At 39.0% G+C, this 22,057-nt stretch overlaps 2 protein-coding genes, 1 long non-coding RNA gene and 1 pseudogene across 6 annotated transcripts in view; 1 reads left to right on the forward strand and 3 right to left on the reverse strand.

Annotated features, from left to right (window-relative positions):
- The window catches only part of SMC4 (structural maintenance of chromosomes 4), a 35,450-nt gene extending 33,565 nt beyond the window's left edge, over nucleotides 1-1,885 (forward strand). For 2 of the 3 annotated variants that reach the window (XM_036017613.1, XM_036017614.1), the window contains exon 24: nucleotides 727-1,653. In XM_036017613.1, coding sequence (XP_035873506.1) covers nucleotides 727-909 — 183 coding nt within the window. In that variant the 3' untranslated portion in view covers nucleotides 910-1,653. Of the gene's footprint in view, nucleotides 1-726 lie in introns of all 3 variants that reach the window. The other variant, XM_028534219.2, reaches the window with a different exon arrangement.
- A 2,169-nt stretch (nucleotides 1,886-4,054) lies between these two features.
- Nucleotides 4,055-20,664, reverse strand: LOC118498793. Its single transcript, XR_004901256.1, has 3 exons — nucleotides 20,280-20,664; nucleotides 9,278-9,281; nucleotides 4,055-4,065 (listed from the first exon to the last, which is right to left on the reverse strand). It is a non-coding gene; the product is annotated as an uncharacterized LOC118498793 (long non-coding RNA).
- On the reverse strand, nucleotides 6,584-7,321 carry LOC114490774 (annotated as a pseudogene).
- TRIM59 (tripartite motif containing 59) lies at nucleotides 7,483-17,109 on the reverse strand. Of its 2 annotated transcripts, XM_028504971.2 has the most exons (3): nucleotides 16,908-17,109; nucleotides 15,896-16,022; nucleotides 7,483-9,178 (listed from the first exon to the last, which is right to left on the reverse strand). In XM_028504971.2, the coding sequence occupies exon 3, from the start codon at nucleotides 9,173-9,175 to the stop codon at nucleotides 7,967-7,969; it is 1,209 nt and encodes a 402-aa protein (XP_028360772.1). In that variant the 5' UTR covers nucleotides 9,176-9,178; nucleotides 15,896-16,022; nucleotides 16,908-17,109; the 3' UTR covers nucleotides 7,483-7,966. The 2 variants fall into 2 exon arrangements, with proteins under 2 accessions (XP_028360772.1, XP_035873508.1); XM_036017615.1 differs by lacking the exons at nucleotides 15,896-16,022; nucleotides 16,908-17,109 and adding an exon at nucleotides 13,093-13,108 and having other exon boundaries at nucleotides 7,724-9,179.
- Nucleotides 20,665-22,057: the final 1,393 nt, after the last annotated feature.

Consider the following 22,057-nt stretch of genomic DNA (forward strand, 5'->3'; position numbering starts at 1 on the left):
ACAACCCAGGCATGTGCCCTGACTGGGAATTGAACCTGTGATCCTTTGGTTTGCAGGTGGGTGCTCAACCTGTGATCACAGGTGAGCCACACGGCCAGGGTTCTTTGACTTATTTCTTACTTTTGAGCTTTTTTTTTAAACTATTCTCTTCTAACCCCGTGTCCTGGGGTATCAAAGGAAACAAACTTCTTTACTTGAACCAAATTCTTCCATTTGGGGGAAAGAAAGATATAAATTGATAGTATAAATTAGAAGATACACAGCTAGAATCTTCTATATCCTGCTTAGAACTTTTTCCATTAAAAGACTCCTACGCAGCCATGCTTCCAGAAATACTCAAATTTCTCTCAAATACTGTTGCATAAATTATACATCTCATCATTCCTGTTTGTGTTAATTATCAATGTATTATTAAATTTATAGCCTAAAATACAAGGTCCGCCAGAAGTAAGGCCCTGCTTGAGTGTAGTTGGTAGGGTAATAATATGGGTGTAGTAATTTATAGTTTTAATGTGAATATTTCACCTAAAATGTCATATGGTATGCTTGAGTGTGACATTATGATGTTACATAATTACATGCCTGTGCTTTTGTAATAAAAGGTTTTTGTAATAAAAAGGGGGCATTATTTGTGTCAAACCCTGTAGATTGCAGGGAGGTAACGCCTAGATCTTTATTGTATGATGTACCTGTCAATACTTAGTGTTTCTTACTCTTTCTCTTTAGGAACAAACGAAAAATGCCCAGTTCATAATAATCTCTCTTCGAAATAATATGTTTGAGATTTCAGATAGACTTATTGGAATTTACAAGACATATGATATAACAAAAAGTGTTGCAGTAAACCCAAAAGAAATTGCATCTAAGGACTTTGTTAAACTTGTTTATACAGAAGATTCATCAAATTGAATCAATACAGATCCAGTGTATTACTGATTTTTTTTCTTTGTAAAGGATTACAACTATATAAAATTCATATTCCTGAACTTGATCGTGTAAACTTGCTTCTAGTTTCTGCTGTTACAAGTCTAATAAAATATTCTACCTACTTCTAGGAGATTGTAAGAATCTGACAATTTTGTAAGGAGCAGACAATGAAGAAAATAAGATACCTAGAAGGTCAGATTGCTCACCTTTTTACCAAATTGCTACCATCAGAGTTTAAAGTATGTTAATTTAGTTACTTTTAAGTTCTAAACTAGTTCATGTTATCAAGATGCAGCATACTCTTGTGGACCTTTGACTTACAGTGGAAAAACCTGCCAGCTACTAGTTTATAAATTCCTAAGGTGTTGTGTTCCCATTAATTTAATTTACTACTTTAGACAGTCACTGTTTGTTACTCATATACTGGGAACTTTTTTTTAAATCAGTCATTCTGAATTATAAGGATGAAAATTTAAATACTTTATATTGCTTGTCTAAAATTTGATATATGTTTAAAACAATTGCAAGAGGGCCAGCAAACTGAGACAGTGTGTCAACATGACTAGGATATTGCATACGGTGAAAAAAAATACCCACTATAGTTACTTCATAAAAAGTGAAGTATACAGAGGTTAAATTCCATAGTGTAAGTGGAAGTTAAGATAGAGGGCTGTTTCCTACCAAATTGTCATGGGGTGTGTGTGTTGACACTATTAGCTCAAAAAATATGCTACTGTAAATAAGCTGGCAACCGCTTGGTTTTCAGGAGTTTGGGTACTGAGTCAAAAGGTTTTACCCTTTCTATTCAATTTCTACATAAAGATCCTGAGGACTTAAAAATAAGAGTTAATTAGCTCATTATTCAGTAATGCATTATTTAGGGACTAAAAATCCAACAAATATTTGTGTTATAATGTAAATACATTAGCATGGACCTAAATAAAGATCTAAACCTCAAGTATAGTCTTTTGTTTGTTTTTTAATTTTAATTATATTGTGAAAAAGAAGGCCAAACTGCCACATGCAGAGCCTCATTTGGATGTGTCCGGAGTTTTGGAAGCTTGACTACTCTGTTGTCCTGCAAAGGACCTTGAGAGCTTGTTTGGAGGTCCTAGCAGGGGAGCATGGCCTTGACAAGGTGCGTACAGCTTCAGGAGGGACACACATGGAGCAGTGAGGGAGGAAGGGGACATCTGCCCAGCCAGCCAGATCAGCAGAATCAACCTGGCAATAGATGTTGCAGCCAGTTTGTCTTCACACCCTAGTTATTTGTTTTCGATCAAGATTATCTAAAAGTAACTAGAAAAGGCTATAATTATAATCAAGTGTGTTTTCATTGGTGAGAGGAGAGATGAATGGAATTAAGTATTTTATTGTGTTTTACTTTTTGTTTTAATTTTATTTATTTTTAGAGAGGAAAGAGAGGGAGATAGAGAGAAACATCAATGTGCGGTTGCTGGGGGTTATGGCCTGCAACCCAGGAATGTACCCTGGCTGAGAATGGAACCTGCAACACTTTGGTTCCCAGCCTGCACTCAATTCACTGAGCTACGCCAGCCAGGGCTTTATTGCATTTTAATAACCAGTGTAATAGTAGAGTTTAGTACTAAGTTTTAAAAAAGTAGCTGTGACTGGCGTGGCTCAATGAATTGTAGCTGGCCTGCAAACCAAAGGGTCACCAATTCAATTCCTAGTCTGGGCATGTGTCTGGGTTGCAGGCCAGGTCCACAGAGGGCATGCGAGAGGTAACCACACATGGATGTTTCCATCACTTCCTCATTCTCTAAAAGTAAATAAAATCCTTTAAAAAAAAATGCCTGATAACTCACAACTCATATCAAAATCCCAAAGTTACCACCCCTGAGTCTGAGTGCCTTAAGTCACTCAATAGTTAAGAGTTTATGGAAATATATATTTTTGTTATGCATAAAACAAATAACTTGAATATGTACTTCAAATATTACCATCTCCTGGTAAAAATGCAAAGAGAACAGCACATTTAAGAATTGGTTACTTGTATATAAGCACAACTTGGGAGATATTGCAGGTTCATTAGTAGACCAAGACCACCACAATAAAGCAAGTCACACAATTTTTTGGTTTGCTAGTACATACAAAGGTTATGTTTATCCCACACATACTGCAGTCTATTCAGTGCAATAGCATATCTTTTTAAAAATGTACATACCTAAATTTAAAAATGCTTTATTGCTGCTTTAGAAAAAGCCATTATCCATGGCTTTAGTGAGCTGTAATTTTTCTGGCATAGACAGACTTGCTTGATGAAGGGTTGCCATGAAACTTCAATTTGTAAAACACAATCTGCAAACTGCAATAAAACAAGGTATGCCTGTACTTGACTATATTCATACACAATACATAAATCAAAAAATAAAATTTTAGTCTCTTAAAAATTGGCAAATGACAAAATAGTTGCATCAAATACGCAAGCCAGTGAGGCTCTTTTGGGCATTGTCTCTTGAACCAAAACATCGCAGGTTCCATCGGGGTCCATGCCTGGGTTGCAAGTTTGGTCCCCTGAGGCAGGCACAGAAGGCAACCAATTGTTGTTTCTCTCACACCCATGTTTTCATCCTCTCCCTCCTTCCCCACACTTAAAAAAAGATGATGTCAGACTAAAAGTGTTGTTTAAGACTTCTGGCCAAGATGGAGGTGTAGGTAAACACTACCTTCTTGCACAACCAAAAGAAGGAAGGACAACAAACTTAACTAGAACTGACAAAATCAAATTGTACGGAAACCCAACAACCAAGGAGTTAAAGAAGACACATTCATCCAGACTGGTAGGAGGGGCGAAGATGGGCAGCCAGGTGGAGAGGACTTGAGGCAAGGCAGTGGCTGGAGGACCTGGCAAGGAAGCGGATTGCAGATTGGGCGGTCCTACACTCATGTGCAGATAAAACTGAAGGGACAATTTGGGAGTGAGACAGACCACACAACCCAGGGCTCCAGTGTGGGGAAATAAAGCCTCAGAACCTCTGACAGAAAACAATGGTGGGGGTTGAGGCAGCAGTGGGAGAAACTCCCAGCCTCACAGGAGAAGTCGTTGGAGAGACCAACAGGGTCCTAGAACATACACAAGCCAATCCACCCAGGAATCAGTACCAGAAGGGCCCACTTTGCTTGTGGGAAGCAGGGGAGGTGACCGAAAACCAGTGGAGAGCAGAGCAAGCAGCACTGTTCCCTCTCAAACCCCTCCCCAACATACAGCAGCACAACGCAGGGACGTGGGTTGCCCTGCTCTGGTGAACACCTAGGGCTCCGCCCCTTACAACATCACACGGGTGCTGAGATAAAAAATAAAAAATGGCCCAAATGAAAGAACAGATCAAAGCTCTAGAAAACACAACTGAGCAACAAAGAGACAGCCACCCTATCAGATGCATAGTTCAAACCACTGGTAATCGGGATGCTCACAGAATTGGTTGAATATGGTTGCAAATAGAGGAAAAAATGAAGGCTATGCTAAGTAAAATAAAGGAAAATGTACAGGGAATCAACAGTTGACAGGAAGGAAACTGGGACTCAAATCAATGCTGTGTACCAGAAAGAAGAAACATTCAACCAGAACAGAAAAAAAAAAAATTCAAGAAAATGAGAAGCTTAGGAAACTCCAGGACATCTTTAAACATTCCAACATCCAAATCACAGGGGTGCCAGAAGAGGAAGAGCAAGAAATTGAAAACTTATTTGAACAAATAATGGAGAACTTCCCCAATCTGGCAAAGGAAATAGACTTCCAGGAAGTTCAGGAAGCTCAGAGACTCCCAAAGAAGCTGGACCCAAGGAAGAATACACCAAGGCACATAATTACATTACCCAAGATTAAAGATAAGGAATCTTAAAAGCAGCAAGAAAAAACCAGGCAGTTACCTACAAAGGAGTGCCCATAAGACTGCCAGCTGATTTATCAAAAGAAACCTTACAGGTAAGAAGGGGTTGAAAAGAAGTATTCCAAGTCATGAAAGGCAAGAACCTACATCCAATATTACTGTATCCAGCAAAGCTTTCATTTAGAATGGAAGGACAGATAAAGTGCTTCCCAGATAAAGTCAAGTTGAAGGAGTTCATCATCACCCAGCCCTTATATGAAATGTTAAAGAGACTTATCTAAGAAAAAGGTCAAAAACTATGAACAATAAAATGACAAACTCACAGTTATTAACAACCGAACCTAAAACAAAAACAAACTAAGCAAACAATAGAACAGGAACAGGATCATAGAAATAGAGATCACAGGGAGGGTCATCAGTGGGGGAGTGGGAGAGAAAGAGGGGGGAAGGTACAGAGAATGAGTAACATAAATGGTAGGTGGAAAATAGGGGAAGGGAGATAAGCAATCTATCAGATGCAGAGTTCAAAACACTGGTTATAACGATGCTCAAGGAACTTAGTGAATACCTCAACAGCATAAAAATGACCCAGGCAGAAAGGATATAATGGAAACAAAGAATAATTTACAGTCCTCGCTAGTGTGGCTCAGTGGATTGAGTGCTGGCCTGTGAACCGAAGGGTTGCTGGTTCAATTCCTAGTCAGGGCACATGCCTGGGTTGCTGGTCAGGTCCCCAGTAGGGTGTGCGTGAGAGGCAACCACACATTGATGTTTCCCTTTCTCCTTCCCTTCCCCTCTCTAAAAATAAATGAATAAATAAATAAATAAATAAAATCTTTAAAAAATAAAAAACAATTTACAGGGAATCAACAGCAGAATGGATGAAACTGAGAATCAAAGCAATGATATGGAACATAAGAAAAAAAAACAACCAATCAGAACAACAAAAAGAAAAAATCCAAAAAAAAACGAGGCTAATATATGGAGCTTCTGGGACAATTTCAAGTATATCAATCAATGTTCACATCATAGGTGTGCCAGAAGAAGAGAAAGAGCAAGAAATTGGAACTCTATTTGAAAAAATAATGAAAGAAAACTTCCTTAACTGGCTGAAGGAAATAGACATGCAAGTTCAGGAAGCACAGAGAGTCCCAAACAAGATGGATGCAAACAGACCCACACCAAGACACATCATAATTAAAATGCCAAAGGTTAAAGAGAGAACCCTAAATATAGCAAGAGAAAAGTAGTTACCTACAGGGGAGTTCCCATAAGACTGTCAGCTGATTTCTGAAAAGAAACTTTGCAGGCTAGAAGGGACTGGCAAAAAATATTCAAAGTCATGAAAAGCAAGGACCTACTGCCAAGATTGCTCTACCTCACAGAGATATCATTTAGAATTGAAGAGCAGATAAAGAGCTTCCCAGAAAAAACTAAAACTAAAAAACTAAAGTTCATTGTCACCAAACCATTATCATATGAAATGTTAAAGGGACTTAAGAGAAAAAGATCAAAACTATGAACAAGAAAATGGCAATAAACATACCTATCAACAACTGAATCTAACAAACAAACTAAGCAAGGAAGAACATAGCCCTGGCTCAGTGGATTGAGCACTGGCCTGTGAACTGAAAGGTCACCAGTTCAATCCCTGGTCAGGGCACATGCCTTGGTTGTGGGTCAGGTGACTGGTTGTGAGTGTAGGAGAGGCAAGCTGGCTGATTCGATGTTTCTCCACACATCAATGTTTCTCTCCCTGTCTTCTTCCCTTCCCCTCTCTCTAAAAATAAAGAAATAAAATCTTTTTTTATATCATTAGTTTATTAGAAAAGAGACACAGAAGTTATTTACATGATGAAAGATTTCAGTACTCCAAAGGAATGGACTGCATAACATGATGCCATTTCAATAGTGATTTATTTCCATCTACATACTTTCCAAGAATGTCACCATCTCTAAATAAGAAATAATCTTTGTCATCTAGAACTACTTTGGTTCCTCCATATTCTGGAAGAACTTTATCTCCAACTTTCACTCTACTGGTTGAATCTCTCCACCCTCTCATTTGGAGCCAAATCCAACAGCTACTATGATTACTTGCAATACTTTTCCTTGAGATTTTTCTGGGAGCATAATGCCTCCTTTGGTCACAGTTTCTGCAGCACACCTTCCAACCAATACACAAAGAGGGACAGAAACTCTCTAAATGCCTGTCCTGCCATGACTCCAGCCACCACAGTTTGTGGTACTCTGCTCTCACACTGTGGCTGAAAGAAGAGACCAGCAGTTGGGCCAAGAAATAAAATCTTAAAAAAAAAAAAGAAAAGAAAAGAAAAGAAAAGAACAGACAGAATCATGGATATGGAGGGCATTTTTGATGGATGCCAGATGTGAGGCATGTTTGGGGAAATGGGTGAAGACATGAGGGAATTAAAAAGTACAAATTGGTAGTCACAGAATAGCCATGAGCATGTAAAGTACAGTACAGGAAATGAAGTAGCCAAAGAACTTAAACGCATGACACATGGACATGAAAAATGTCTAGGAGATTGCCTGAGGGAGTAGGGGCTTCTGGGGTGACAAAGGGGAAAAACTTGGACAACTGTAACAGCACAATAAAATATAATTTTAAAGATTTGAACAAAAAAAAACCCTGTCTTTAAGCAATCCCTTAGCATTTTAGACTTTGCTGCTTGATTTGAAAACATCACTATATTTGCCCATTTAAAAGTTTCAAGCCACATCAAAAATAAAGGCATAGGCACTTTCAGGTTTTTGCCATCTTTTAATCTAAAAGCTAATTTGCATGAAGAACTGCAAAGCCAATCACTACAGTATATTAATGCTAAAAGACAATACTGGTACAAGAATGTTTAAATGTCACAGCAATATTAAGTCAACCTCTCTAACCAATAAAAACAAATAGGATAATAATATTCAAGTCAAGAAATCATTAGATTTTATTCTAGTTTTTAAACTGAAAACCAGAAATATTGTCTTATTTCTGACACATTTCTATCCAACAGAAGCATGAAAGGTTTAAAATATTTCTATATATTTGTTGTAACTCTAATAAAGTTTAGTTTGCTATTCTATTTATCCATGCAACCCCTATTTCTCCATTTAACAATGGTTGTTAGTCCCTGTACAGAGTAAGCCTATTTCAATAATTTAGATCTGAATTTTCAATGAAAAGCTGTATTCCACATAAATTCCTTCAGTAAATATAAAGTGTGACATAGTGTATTCTGTAAATCATGCAGACTGTTAGATAAACTTTGGTAAACGAATAGAGAGACTTCAGAAAAACATAGTGAAGTGATTTCATTTAGAAAGGTTATTATGTGTTGATTAAAAAAAAGGATCAACATCAGTATCACTGAAATTAGTGTAACTATAATGACATTTAGAATCTTAAAAAATTCAACTTCCTTTACATCATCAGGCCAGGAACATGGCATTCTTTGTGAAGAAATTTTCATTTCAGGAATGAGAAGTTTTTTTATTTTTCCAATTTCTGTTCTGTTCCAATCTTCTTTCAATACTTGGCTTACTCGAGGATAAATTTCAATACATTGGACCTCAGGAAGTGGACTTTGTTTCAAGACCTGCACACGCTGGCGGATGTCATCAACTTTTTCAAGAAATTTAAGTGGAGACTCTTCTCGTAAAGATGTTGTCAATGTCATTAATTCAAGCTGCTGCTCTCTCATTTCTTTTATTCTTTCAATGTGTGGAGTATATTCTTGATTAATCAGATTGCCAACTTCACAGAGAGCAGTTAGGAAATTTTTTTTTTTCTGTTCTAATGTATCACTAAGCTCCTTAAAATACTGGAGAACAACTGCTTTCTCACTTTGGACCATTTTCTCTGAATGAGATTTTTGTTCTTCCAGCTTTTCAATAAGACAAGTAAGATCTGTCCAGTGTGTGTCTGTTAACTGTTCAAGCAGTTTTTGAGGTGTGTCCTTTTCTTTTAGATAGGCGCTTTGAAGATCATCTATAGGATGACCATGATGTTGGCCTATGGTAAGGCACTGACCACAAACTAACTTTTTATCTAGTAGGCAGTAAACATTTAATGGTTGTCTGTAATGTTCAGGGCAAGTGACAATATGTGGATGATCTTCCTGCTGGTACTTTTCAATAATAGCCCTTAATGCAAAATTAACAGGTAAAGATTCAATACCAGTTGGAGCAATTTCAATACTACTTCTGCAATTAGGGCACTTGAGTGGAATTCGTAAGGGTCTCCATATATAAAAGTTACCAGATGCCTGAAGAACGTTTTCCAAGCAGTTTCTACAAAACGTATGAGAGCATGGTAGTACACGAGGATCTTCAAAAATACTGTAACAAATGGGACACGTCAACTCGTCCTCAAAATTGTACATTTCCTGTCAAGAGAAAAAAAGTATTTTAAGTCTACATATAACAAAGATAACTGTGCATATGTAAAGTTTTGGCTGTTAACCTCCACTGTTAATATATTATACCATGCTTCTCATTTAAAAGATGATAAGAGAAGGTGAAGAAATTAGTCAAAGAACATGTATGCATAACCCACAGACCCTGACAACAGTGCAGTGATGGCCTGGAGCTGGTGGACTGGATGGAGATGGGCAAAGGAGAGGAAAATGAGGCATCTGTACTAGTGTTAACAATAAAAATAATGTTAAACAATAACTACAAAAAGTATGACAAAGAAAAAATAATAAGAATAACTGAGGTATTTACTAAGATCTTTTTTAATGTAACATTCTTAGTAATGCAATTCCTAATATATAATGCTGAATAACTGATCATCATTAAGAGCTTATTTAGGACAAAAATCATGGTAAACAATTCTAATTAATTTGTAATGTTTCAAATTGAAGTTATTTAAGTTTGTTTCTATGTAATGAAGATTTAAATTCAAAGTGTTCTATTGAAGTCTACTTAATCACTGTAACTATTCTGTGCAACTTTTTACATTCTAAAATGCTAAAAATAAGTTAGGCTTAGCAGAATTATATTCTTTAATGCATTCTTTCATGCTCTCAGTTGGCTCAACCATAGGTTCTAAAGCAAGTTACTAAATTTCTCTAGCAACTGCTATGATAAATTTCTTAGCTTCTTGCACTGGACTAGTAGTGTGCTGAAAACCCAGGATCAGCTTAGGGTAATACTCTAAAGTAATTTTATTTATTTAAATTTTGAAAGCATGTTTATTAAAGTTGGGGGCAGTGAAACAAGGAAGGACTTAGGATAAAAGGAGCAACAGGAAAGAGCCTAGGTGGAGCTGCGTTGGCTCTCTAGAAATGTTAAAGTAATTTTAATTTGAAGATTTAGAAGGGAAAAACATTTTTTAATTGGTCCTCGCAATAAAAAGGAGGTGTTAATCATGGCAACTGAATTATCACTAGACCATAAGCAGTAAAGAACACCATTAAGACTCTCTTTAATGAAAGAAGCCCAGTAATAGTTCAGAGACCCTGACACAATAAACTTGACCTCTCGGCAAGCTATTATTAACATTTTCAACAAGCCTGACAGTTTTGCACCTAATCACCTCTTTGTAATAGTCCTTTGTACCTATCAATACAAGCTACAATCCTTAGGACTTACTTAGCCCTGATAGAGAAAAACCAAGTTACACTACTGTTTAAAGAACCTCAAAAAGCAAAACAAAAAACCCAAGTATAACATTATGTAAAATACAGGGCCTGGAACAAATAATGCCCCTTTTTATTACAAAGTCATAAGCATGTAATTCTGCAACATAACAATATCATACTCAAGCATTTTACATGAAATGCTCAAATTAAAACTGTAAATTATTATATCCCTATTACTACCCCACCAACCACACTCAAGCAGTCCTTACTTCTGTCATACCCTGTGTAAAGATTACTATATCCTCCTCTATAAAAAAATTAAATTTGAGCCCTGGCTGGTGTGGCTCAGTGGATTGAGTACTGGCCTGTGAACCAAAGGGTACTGGTTCAATTCCCAGCCAGGGCACATGCCTGGGTTATGAGCCAGTTCCCCAATTGGGGATGCACAAGAGGCAACCACACATTAATGTTTCTCTCCCTCTCTTTCTCCCTCCCCTCCCCTCTCTCTAAAAATAAATAAATACATTAAAAAATTAAGCTTGAGAAAACAAATTGTATTTTTAATAAACATAAAAACCACTTTAGACTTTTATTTCTGTGCTCCCTACACTTACCATTTTCAAAACCAAATTCTTATTCATGCTTCAAATCTCAATGTAAATCTACCTCCTCCCCAGATTAGGTGCCCTCTTAATCTCAACTAACGTTGCACTTCCACTTTACAGCATTTACCCATATTTTCAGACCATAAGATGCATCTAGGTTTTAGAGGAAAATAGGAAGAAAAATTTTGAAGCAAAAAATGTGGTAAAATATTTAATAACATAAATAACATAATATTTCACCAATGTAAATGTAAACAGACCTCAACAGCATTAACAACCATTATTCCTCCCAGATTTGGTGAGGCGGAGGGGTGGGGGGGTGCGAGTACTCTTATAGTCTGAAAAATATGGTAACTGGCTTTCATTTAGAAAAAATTCATAACATTTTTCTATACATCAGAATATAAACCTACACTAAGGGCAAAATTGTGTCTAAGCACAAAAGATGGCACACAGAGTAGGCATTTGCTCACAATTGGTAAATATTGCCTCTTTTTTCCCCTAAGGATTTTATTTATTTATTTGTAGAGAGGGAGGGAGGGAGAAAGAGAAGGAGAGAAACATCAATGTTTGGTTGCCTCTCTCATGCTCCATTTGGGGACCCAGCCCACAATCCAGGCATGCGCCCTGACTAGGAATTGAACCAGAACCCTTTCATAGGCCGACACTCAGTCCACTGAACCATACCAACCAGGGCTAAACACTTCCTCTTACAAGACCAATGTTAATGTCAGATCTTAGTTTTCTGGTTTCTTTAAAATAGCAAAATCTCTACTTTCTTAGGAAAAGCTCTAACTGGAGAGTCCATCAGAAAATACATTCTATTCAGACCAATCAATACTAAGAACCCTAAAAAGCCAAGATGTGTCACAAAGACAATAAGCTTCTTCAACTGTAAAACATTCCAGGAAACTCACGTAACTGGGCAACAGTACAAAAGATGACATTCAATGCACATAAATTCAAGTGCGTGCATGTTGGACTTTATGACTTTACCCCATTATCTCCAGATCACACAAAGCTACCCAAGAAAAACAAACATGTTTCTCAGAGAATTTCAGTGATGTCATGAAAAATACAGAAAATAGCACTTCACAAGGAATAAAATTTGAGCAGTGGACATATATTCTATTTAGATTTAACATTAGAGCTATTTAATATTAAACACAAAAATTATCCTTGAAATAGAATCCAATCTTTCCCTCCAAAGTCCTACAAATTTGTCAAAAGCTACAAAACATTCTCCCTCAGGACCCATTTAGGGATCCCAAAAACTCAACTTTCTTTAGAATGAGGATATTCTCAATAATAATGTAAAGAAAATATCTCCTAAGCTCATATAAAAATGAAAGCAAATATTATGGTCTCAAAACTTACTTTCATAGTATGTAAAATTTCATTAGAAATTTATGAATAACTTGAAGACACAGAAAGTGAATTTTACTCTTGAACTACCTTCTTCTTGCTGAGTTATTAAAAATTAATTTTAGACAACAAACCCATGGGAAGTCAGATACTGAGAAGCCAGGCTGGTTGACAATAACTATAAGACTAGGAACTTTCTAACTCTGGTTGCTGCCCAAGAAACAGAAGATATGGGTGGTTATCATGTTTAGAGGCTAGTTCTTCCATGATCGGGTGTGACATTTTATGCACAAGAAATTTCCATAACCAGCCTAAATTCTTGATGGTAAAAAAAGGAGCAAGAAACTTTAGCTACATATATTTTCTAGGGTAAATATATTAAATTTAGCTATGTTGTATATATGTAACAACACTGAACCCTGTAAGACAATGAAGCAATAACTTCAATACAGATGTGGGCAAAAATAGGTTAATAATAATAAAATTCAATAATTAATGACTAAATAATCATACAAGAATAAACTTTGTATTTTGTGTACTCACAACTGTAAACTACTTTTGTCCTTCCTGTATTCTCAGAAAAAAATGGCTTCCAACCTAAAATCTTATGCAAAGAAAAATAAAAAACTTTCCAGGGTAGACTAAAGATAACTTGACATGAGAGTTCTCAAAAATGAGCATGCCTCCCTCCCCACTAAGTAAAGAAGCTACTGTAGTGTTGAAAGAAAAGCAAAAATTCTCATAAGGATAATGGTGCAATGAAGTCCAGGAAAAGTGTTCAGCAAGCCTATAGAACAAGTAATCCAGAGGAAGAAGACAGAAATCCAGAAATAAATGTCTTTTAAGTAAATGAATGGAACTGACAATATTTCATGTGTCTGAACATACTGAGAGGTAATGAGGAAACTAAATTTAAGGAAAAGTGATAGAATCATGAAAAGAGAAAATATGTCATAATTATATGGCTTGTCATATTATTCACAAAATCATAGATATTTAATATTGACTTGTTCAAAAAGCATAACTGTTATAGACTGTCATGTCTGTGTCCCAACAAAATTTCTATGTTGAAATCCTAACCCTTTATGTGATAGTATTAGGAGTGGAGTCTTTGGGAGGTTGTTATATCATGAGGGTGGAGCCCTCACGAATGGGATTGGTGTCCTTATGAGAAGAGACACCAGGGCTTCTGTCTGCTCTCCCCTGTACGAGGACCCAGCGAGAAAATGGCCATCTGCAAACCAGGAAGAAAGCTCTCACCAGACCCTAACTATGCTGAGCTGACATTTTGATCTTAGGCTTCCTAGTCTCCAGAACTGTGAGAAATAAATGTTTGTTGTTTAAAGCACCCAGTCTATAATATCTCAAACTAAGAAAATGATATAATTATATTTGGGGGAGGGAATATGGGAAAGAAACTGTGTTAAGAACTAAGTCTTCTCTTATAAGAAGTCAATACATACCTAAGTGAAAAATCAAGAAATCACATAAAAAGCGTATTATTTAGAAATACAGAAGCAAATATCAAAAGAAATCATTAGAAGAAATATAAATGATTGCTTCTGGAGTACAGGAACCAGAAATGAGGAAAGAGAGAGCAGGGCACTGCTTTTTTTCATTATAAACTTAAATACTGCTATTTTACTTTCAACTGCTAATATGCAATTAAAATATAATAAAGTTTTAAAGAAAGAAATAAAGACAATCCTACAAACATCCTAGCAGAAAAGATAGCTAAAAACAAACAAACAAACAAAAAACATAATGGTCTCCAAATTCTCTTCTGGGAGACTGTAATTTCCAAAGATGGTGACAATTATCGCCCACATATGCAATGGAACTTTGCTAGTACTCCCCCATCAAGAGATGAAAGCTATACCCCTCCCGGTGCCTCCCCCCCACCCCCAAATCTGGATAGGATACACGACTGCTCTGACCTACAGGATATAACACAAGTGATGCGATGACAGTTCTGGGTATGGCCCGTAACTGGCCTGGCAGGTTGCTGACTCTTAGAATCACAAACTGCTAAGTTAAAAGTCCAGGCTACTCTGTGGAGAGGCCAGATGGAGAAGCAATGAGGTGCCAGACATGTAAGTAGAAAAGCCATCTTGGACATGCAGCCAGCCAGCCTTCAGATGTTTGTAACATAGTAGCAGATAACCAGAGCCAGGAAGCAACAAGGAATGCTAAAACACAATGTAGCATGTCCACAAGGTCTGGAAAAGAACATGACCTACAAATTCTTGTCCCCAGCCAAGATCTAACTTATTGATGTGAAACAATATAAACACTCTCAGCAAAATCTGTAGGGTTAAAAAAAAATTCTAGAGAGCAGAGCTGAAACCATATACTTTCATTACCAAAGTCATATGCTCTCATTAACCAGTAAAAAGTATTACTTTCTCCAGGAAGTCCAAGTAAAAATGGATAACTTAATTTGAGATTTCCTGCTTCTCTTTTGAAAGTCACCAAGAAAAAGGAATATAAAAATTCTTTTCAGAAAGAAACCTAAGGCTACATCATCTACTTATAAATTATTTCACAGATTTCTTGTGTTTAAGTATCAAAAAACACATTTCTGAATTTCTAAACTTGTTATGCAGTCTTTCTCCAGAGGGCTGATTTTGTATGGTGTCTCCACAATGTCTAACCAGCCTATTACAGACGGGTCAGCGCTGATAAGAAATGATGGAGAATTAAGCAGCAGCAAAAATATTGCTGCCCATTCTCCTGTGTAAACAATTTTTTACTAATATGTTATTGCCTTTCATCTCTAAACATGAATGGTTATAAAACATTTATTACATCTAACATCCATTAAAGAGGAACTATATTTACCACATTATAGAGTTAGATGACTTGTTCTAGGACTTACAGTGTGAGTCAGCTATAAGTCTGGGAAAATTCAAGAGGTGCCACCACCCAGACTGGGGCTCACATCCTTGTGGCCCTAACTGATAAGAAGCACATATCATGTAATTAAACTTACTTTAGAAATACTATTTATCATTGTGCAGTCTATATACATAAGGTAAGGTTTAAAAGTACTTTTGTACATCCCTGGCCCACTGGCTCGGTTGGTTAGAGCATCATTATGTGCACCAAAAAGTTATAGGTTTGATACCTGGTCTGGGCACATACCTAGGTTGCAGGTTCAATCGCCAGTCCGGGTGCATATGGGTGATAACCAATCCATGTTTCTCTCTCACATTCATGTTTCTCTTTCTCTTTCTCTCTTGCCTCCCCCCTCCCCCACGCAACCATCCTCTCTCTGAAAGCAGTGAATATATCCTTAGGTAAGGAGTAAAAAAGATAAAATACTTTTGTACATATACATTGTGCAAAACAGTGAGGGATCACCATAACTCTTTCAAATAAAAAAAAAATCCCTGGTCAGATTTGATTACAACTCTGCCCATTTGTACTGTTTTCCTGCATTTTGACATCAACAAGTTTCCCCAAACTAAAAAAGAAACAATTAAGGCAGGGAATTAAGGAAATTCAGGGAAATGAAGAAACTATTTATTCAGGGAATAAAAATTACCTGAAAATTCTTTTGTTTTGTATTCACTTGATTGATCTCCCACAGCTTACTCACTTTGTCGATCTTCTGCTTCGAAAACTGAATATATTTTATCTCTCCAAGTTTTTCAGACTCTTTTATTCTTATTCTAAAATTAAAATTCATGTTTTAGAAGCACAATCTAAAAAAATACAATAAATAGGATACCAAAGGAACGGTTATTTCGCTGTCTTTGATGTTTACCTTCCCTATGCTTCCTTGTGTATTTAGAAAAGTAGGGACAAATACTAACAGTTGTTCAGCAGCAGGAGAGGCATCACTTTACCTTGAAAGTCCCAACAACTCTGCGACCCAATAAATGGTCACGAAGGACTTCTTTTATGACGCCAAGCATTTCTTGAGCCCTCAAAAATACTGTTAGCCAGCAATGGTGATGATGAGGCAAACATTCACGGTCATTTCGGACTGCTTAAAGTGTAAGTGGAAGGCAAGAAGTATCCATGCACTGAGAGATGTTTGCCACCTTAGGCCTCGAAGTATTGATTTAGGTTATTCCCATCAATACGCCTGTTCATGCAACTATTGTGAGATCTTGGGTCACTTTTACTTAATGCATCTCCGAACTGAAGTTTCCCATCTGTTAAAATGGGCAGGAGTGCACCCACCCTGTTAAGTCCCAAAAGAACCTCTCCCAGAGAAAGGGTTCCCAATAGCAGCAGCCTTCCCCTTCTCTTTTCCAAGATTTACGAGAAATCCTCCCGGGCCTCCCTCCTCCCGGGCGCCCGCCCACCGGCTCGGGCCTCCTCCGCCCGGAAGCCCGAGCCGCGAGGCAGACCCGCTCCACGGAGTCCGGCCCCTCCCAGCCTCCCCGCCACTGAGCACGGTCTCCCCCTCGGGAACGTCGTTCCACACTGGGGGGAAGGAAACGAGGCTCCCCACAGTCCCCAACGGGGACAAGCGGGAATAGTTGCAGGACCCAAGCCCGTTCTCTCCAGCAAGCCCCTCGACTGCCCTCCAAACACAGCCAACATACCAGCCTCTGCTACAGCCAGAGAAGAGGAGCCGCCGCCTTCTCCAACGCAACGCGAAGAGAAGCTCCTTACACTCAGCCGGGCAATTTCACAGGCCCACACGGAGCTCGCCACCCTTCACGTAGAGGCGGAGAAAACCTCAGCTTCCCCGCCCTCCTCCGTCTGAGGGCCCTCAGGTGCTCAGTGGGGCGGGGCTTCGCCGAGCCCCCCAAGGAAGCCGCCGTCTCCCGGCAACATTCAACTGTCTAGCGCCGGCCAATGGGAAGGAGCGCGGGGTTGCAGTTCGAAAGTAAACCGCTGGGCTCCTTCAGAGGCGGGGCGTGAGCGCCGGGTCTGGGTGGGAGGTGCCACGCTGCTTCCCGCGCCTGCGCACTAGGTGCAGGCAGCCCCCTGCCTTTCCCCGGAGGTCCAGTGCGGGTGGCACGGAGGCTGGACAGGGGTCCTTCGTCAGGAATCCGGATGGCACCATTGGTCCCGGGAGAGGTGGGATTAGGAAGCAACCAGCGATTCTCAGTACTATTTGCTTCACAGGCTCCCTGCTTGGAGGAGTCTCCGCACCCGCTGTGAAGACACACTCACCCCAGTGGGCAGGGTCTGGGCCCCAGAGCCGGGTTTCTTTTGTTTACGGAGTCTGGGCACCTGACCCTACCCGAGTACTGGGGTGAGCGTGGGGAGAAAGGGCTTCTGATTATTTAGAATTGTCTTCTACTTAAAGAAAACTAACCCTGTTAGAGCTAGTGGGATCTTGGGACTCATTGGGACGATCTCCCTGCTTCTCTCCCTGCTCTTCCCGCCCCCCAGTTTATGAAATTATCGCGTAGCGATGACGACTGTTGCACAAATTCCTGACTTCCAATTCAATTTCTCTACCAAGTCCCTATTTCACTTCCTTAACCCCCTAGAATCAGAAAACATAAATGGCAGTCATCCTTTTAATTCAGAAACTTTATCCAGCTGTATCTCAAGATACACTTATACAGTCCCTCCCTCAACTATACCTAAAAGCCATTTACCACCGTGCTAAATAAAATTATGAGTATTGTTATACTGTGTATTGCCAGTACATTCAGGTTTTAAGCTCTTAATATCATAAATTACAGGAAAAAACACAACGCAAAACAATGTGATGAGTCCTAAGCCGAACTGAGATGTCTTCCCCAATTCAGTTATTGAAAAAGCTACTTTATGATGCGCGTATTCTGGCAATATCCAGAGATATCCAGTATTACATGGTGGTGTTGTAACAGGGAATAAAAACTTTATACTACTCTGACTTATCATAAAGTAGAATTAGAATAAAATGTACTAACAAACTAATACAAAGAACTCACATACTTACAGTTTCCTTATAAGCATACTGCAAATGCCAGCAGTTCCTATATGAAAAACAGCCATGACCACAACTTTGGGTAATGCAGATCACCCAACTGCAGGAATTTGGCTGCACTGAACAGCTCCAGGATGCTGACACATTAAAGATCCGTATCAGGACCAGCTGCCTGCACATCCACAGCCTCTCCTCCCAGTATCTTTGTTCTCCTTGTCCCTCACCCTCCTTATAAAAGCCTCTGCCTGCACTGAGATATTAAGGTGGGCTTTGAGATGAGAATCCACCATCTTCCAGGTTACTGGCACTTGAATAAAACCACTTTCCTTTATATCATCAGTACACGACTCTAGAGTTGGCTTTCAAAGCAGCAGGCAGCTGGAACTGCTCTAGGTTGTAACATATGAGAACATTTCAACTTTGTTATCCACGTGCATTTTCTAGTTAAACATAAGGATAGCTTTTTAACTTCTGTCAAAACAGTATGTTGGGAATATCTTTCCATAACAATATATGTACTATACTTCTATAAAATTATTCTTTTTTTTAAAGCATAACTATGATGATAACTATGGGCTTTGGGTGATTATGATGTCAACATAGATTCATCACTTGTAACAAATGTACCACTCTGGTGGAGAATATTGATAATGGGGAAGGCTATGCATGTGGGGGAGCAGGAAATATGTGGGAAGTCTCTGTACTCTACCCTCAATTTTGCTGTGAGCCTAAAAATTCTGTTAAAAATAATAGGTTCTTGCCCTGGCTGGTGTGGCTCAGTGGATTGAGCACTGGCCTACAAACCAAAGGGTCACTGGTTCAATTCCCAGTCAGGGCACATGCCTAGGTTGCAGGCCAAGTATCCAGTGTGTGGGGTGTGTGAAAGGCAACTGTACATTGATGTTTCTCTCCCTCTCTTTCTCCCTCCCTTCCCCTCTGTCTAAAAATAAATTTAAAAAATCTTTAAAAATAATAAATTCTTAATTTAAAAAAAGCTTTTAAATTTTTAAGTGTAATTCCTCCAGAATGCATACATGTGGCCGAGTACTGCTTTGAACTATAATTTTTTCCACCTGTGTTTTCCCCTAAAAAGAGTTATGTGCTTAGCAAGAAAGCAAAAATAGCTTTCACCACTAGATTTAACTGGCCTTTATTTTCTGAAAAGCCTCGGCCCATTGAGGAAAATAACATTTGAGGGAAGAGACTGAATGTTCAGGATCAGAAAGAAGTCTAAAAGAACCTATGCACCCCACTGTTCACAGCAGCACAATTTACAATAGCCAAGTGCTGGAAGCAACCTAGATGCCCATCAGGAAATGACTGGATCAAAAAACTATGGTACATTTACACATTGGAATTCTGTGCATCAGAAAGAAAGAAGGAGCTCCTACTCTTTGCAGCAGCATGGATGGAACTGAAGAGCATTATGCTAAATGAAATAAGCCAGGTGGTAAAAGACAAATACCATATGATCTCACTTTTAACAGGAACCTAAACAACAAAACAAACAAACAAACAAGCAAAATATAGTCAAAGACACTGAAATAGAGAACAGGCTGACAGTGACCAGAGAGGAGAGGGGAGGGAATTTCAGGGGATAAGGGGAGGGGTTTGCAGGAACAAGTATAAAGGACACATGGACAAAAACAAGGGGGGTGGGGAGCATGGAAACAGGAGGGAGGTGGGGAGGGATGGAAGGGTGGGCTGGGATGGGAGTAAAAGGCAGAAAACTGTACTTGAATAACAATTAAAGTTTTAAAAATTTAAAAAATTTAAAAAGAAAGAAGTCTAATAGCTCCAAAACAGAGACTACTCAGGTCCTAATGGGGGGTGCTGTGACACCTACAAGGAAGGGCTACATCTGTTCCTACATCTGTTCCTGCTTTAGAGGCCCGTGGGTTTCCAACTTTGCCAAAGACGTCTGTCACTCAATGTGACCAGAAGTGCCAGACAGCTAGCTACAGGAGCCTAAAAAGCAGCCTTAACAGTCACAGTCACCGAACATACTTAGGTTTATGAACTCCATGGATGAAAAGTGGCCGCATACTAAACCTGAGAAGCTCTGGGGAGGCCTGCATGGCAGCCTTACAAACTCAGAGACTAAAGTAACCACATAGGATGGTCTGAGATGAAAACCTTCTAACTCCAAGCAGTTCATGGCAGGTAGTCCTGTCCTAGGGCAGTACTTTTCCCTAACAAAGGTCAGTAGATACCCTGACTGAGCCTGTCGTCTTTTTGCATCTAGGATAATATGCCTGGTATCATGTCTTTGCAATAACAAAGTAATTTCCCTTTTTCCAGACCCTTCAAAGCACAGGTACCCCAGCAGGTCAGACTTCCTGACACAGTTGAAGGCTACAGTATGAAATACAATCTGCTTTCTAAAAATATTTTTAAAGATTTTATTTATTTACTTTTAAAGAGGGGAAGGGAGAAAGAGAGGGAGAGAAACGTCAATGTGAAAGAGTCACGTAGATCAATTGGTTGCCTCTTACATGCCCCCAACCTGGCCCACAACCCAAGCATGTGTTCTGACTGGGAATCGAGCTGGCAACCTTTCATTTCACAGGCTGGCTCTCAATCCACTAAGCCACACCAGCCAGGGCTAAAATATTTTCTGATGACAAAGAATAATTTTCTAAGAAATCATCATTGGTAAAAGAAATGAAGAAAATGCAAATTATAATAATCCCATCCTTTAGAGTAACCACTGTTCACAATGTGATGTGTACAGAAATTGCCTCAACTTGTGAACTTACATCAGAATAAAAGCCTCACTGTCTTTCCCTGTCACCAAGGAATGAGATTAGTGGATACTGGCATAGTGATATCACCTTGGACTTAATGAAAGTCTGGCCTTATTAAAAGTATTTGAATCAGCCCTGGCTGGTGTGTCTCAGTGGATTGAGTGTGGTTCCTGGTCAGGGCACAGACCTGGATTGAGGGCCAGGTCCCCATTGGAGGTTGTGGGAGAAGTCACCACATAATGATGTTTGTTTCCCTCTCTTTCTCCTTTCCTTCTCCTCTGTCTGGAAATAAATAAATAAAATCTAAACAAACAAACAAACAAACCAGGTCTTTGAATCCTTTTCCTGTTCATAAATTGAGCAGCTTCTGTATTCTCCAGATTTTCTATGCATTTGCTAACATCTGCTGGATTATGAACATCAGGCTTTATCATATCTTCCTAAGGAATGCATAATGTTCTCCTCTTCCAGAACATTTCTTTCTCCCCAGCAAGCACTTCTTCCTAGAAGACCTTCAGTGAGGGGATCAGCTGGGTTATAAAAATCTACTGCACCTGCCCCTTGATTCAATTATTTTATCTCTTGAGTTTTAAAGAGCAATTCCTTTAAATCACCTTCCACCCTCAATTTCCAACACCCGGGGAAATTCCTGAGGCTTCCCTTAAGATTTCTGAAAACTTCCATGGATTTAGTTTGAAGTCCCCCTTCTCTCCAGGGGTGATGTCTCTATTTCACCCCTATGTCATCCCAGAATGCACAGCTCAACCTCAATTTTAGTTTCCATAAGAAATCTCTTCACCCCAAGCATGTTATGTTGGAAAACTCTTTACTAGAGTTTAGAGGACTGCATTGCATAGCACCCAGCACTCCACCATCTCCTTTGCCTACTTCTTTTCTCCTTTCCTCCTGGATCCCCCTTCTTCCAGTCCCAAATTCTTCCTGCTCATTTATTCAGGTAGCCTCCTGTTTCTTGTGGGCCTGTGCTTCCTAAAATTTAGTCTTTGAACCAGTAGCATCAGCAGCACCAGGAATGTGTTAGAAAAGCAAACTCTCAGGTCCAAACCCAGACCCACTGCAT

The sequence above is a fragment of the Phyllostomus discolor genome, chromosome 2 (genome assembly GCF_004126475.2).
Source record: "Phyllostomus discolor isolate MPI-MPIP mPhyDis1 chromosome 2, mPhyDis1.pri.v3, whole genome shotgun sequence".
Lineage (NCBI taxonomy): Eukaryota > Metazoa > Chordata > Mammalia > Chiroptera > Phyllostomidae > Phyllostomus > Phyllostomus discolor.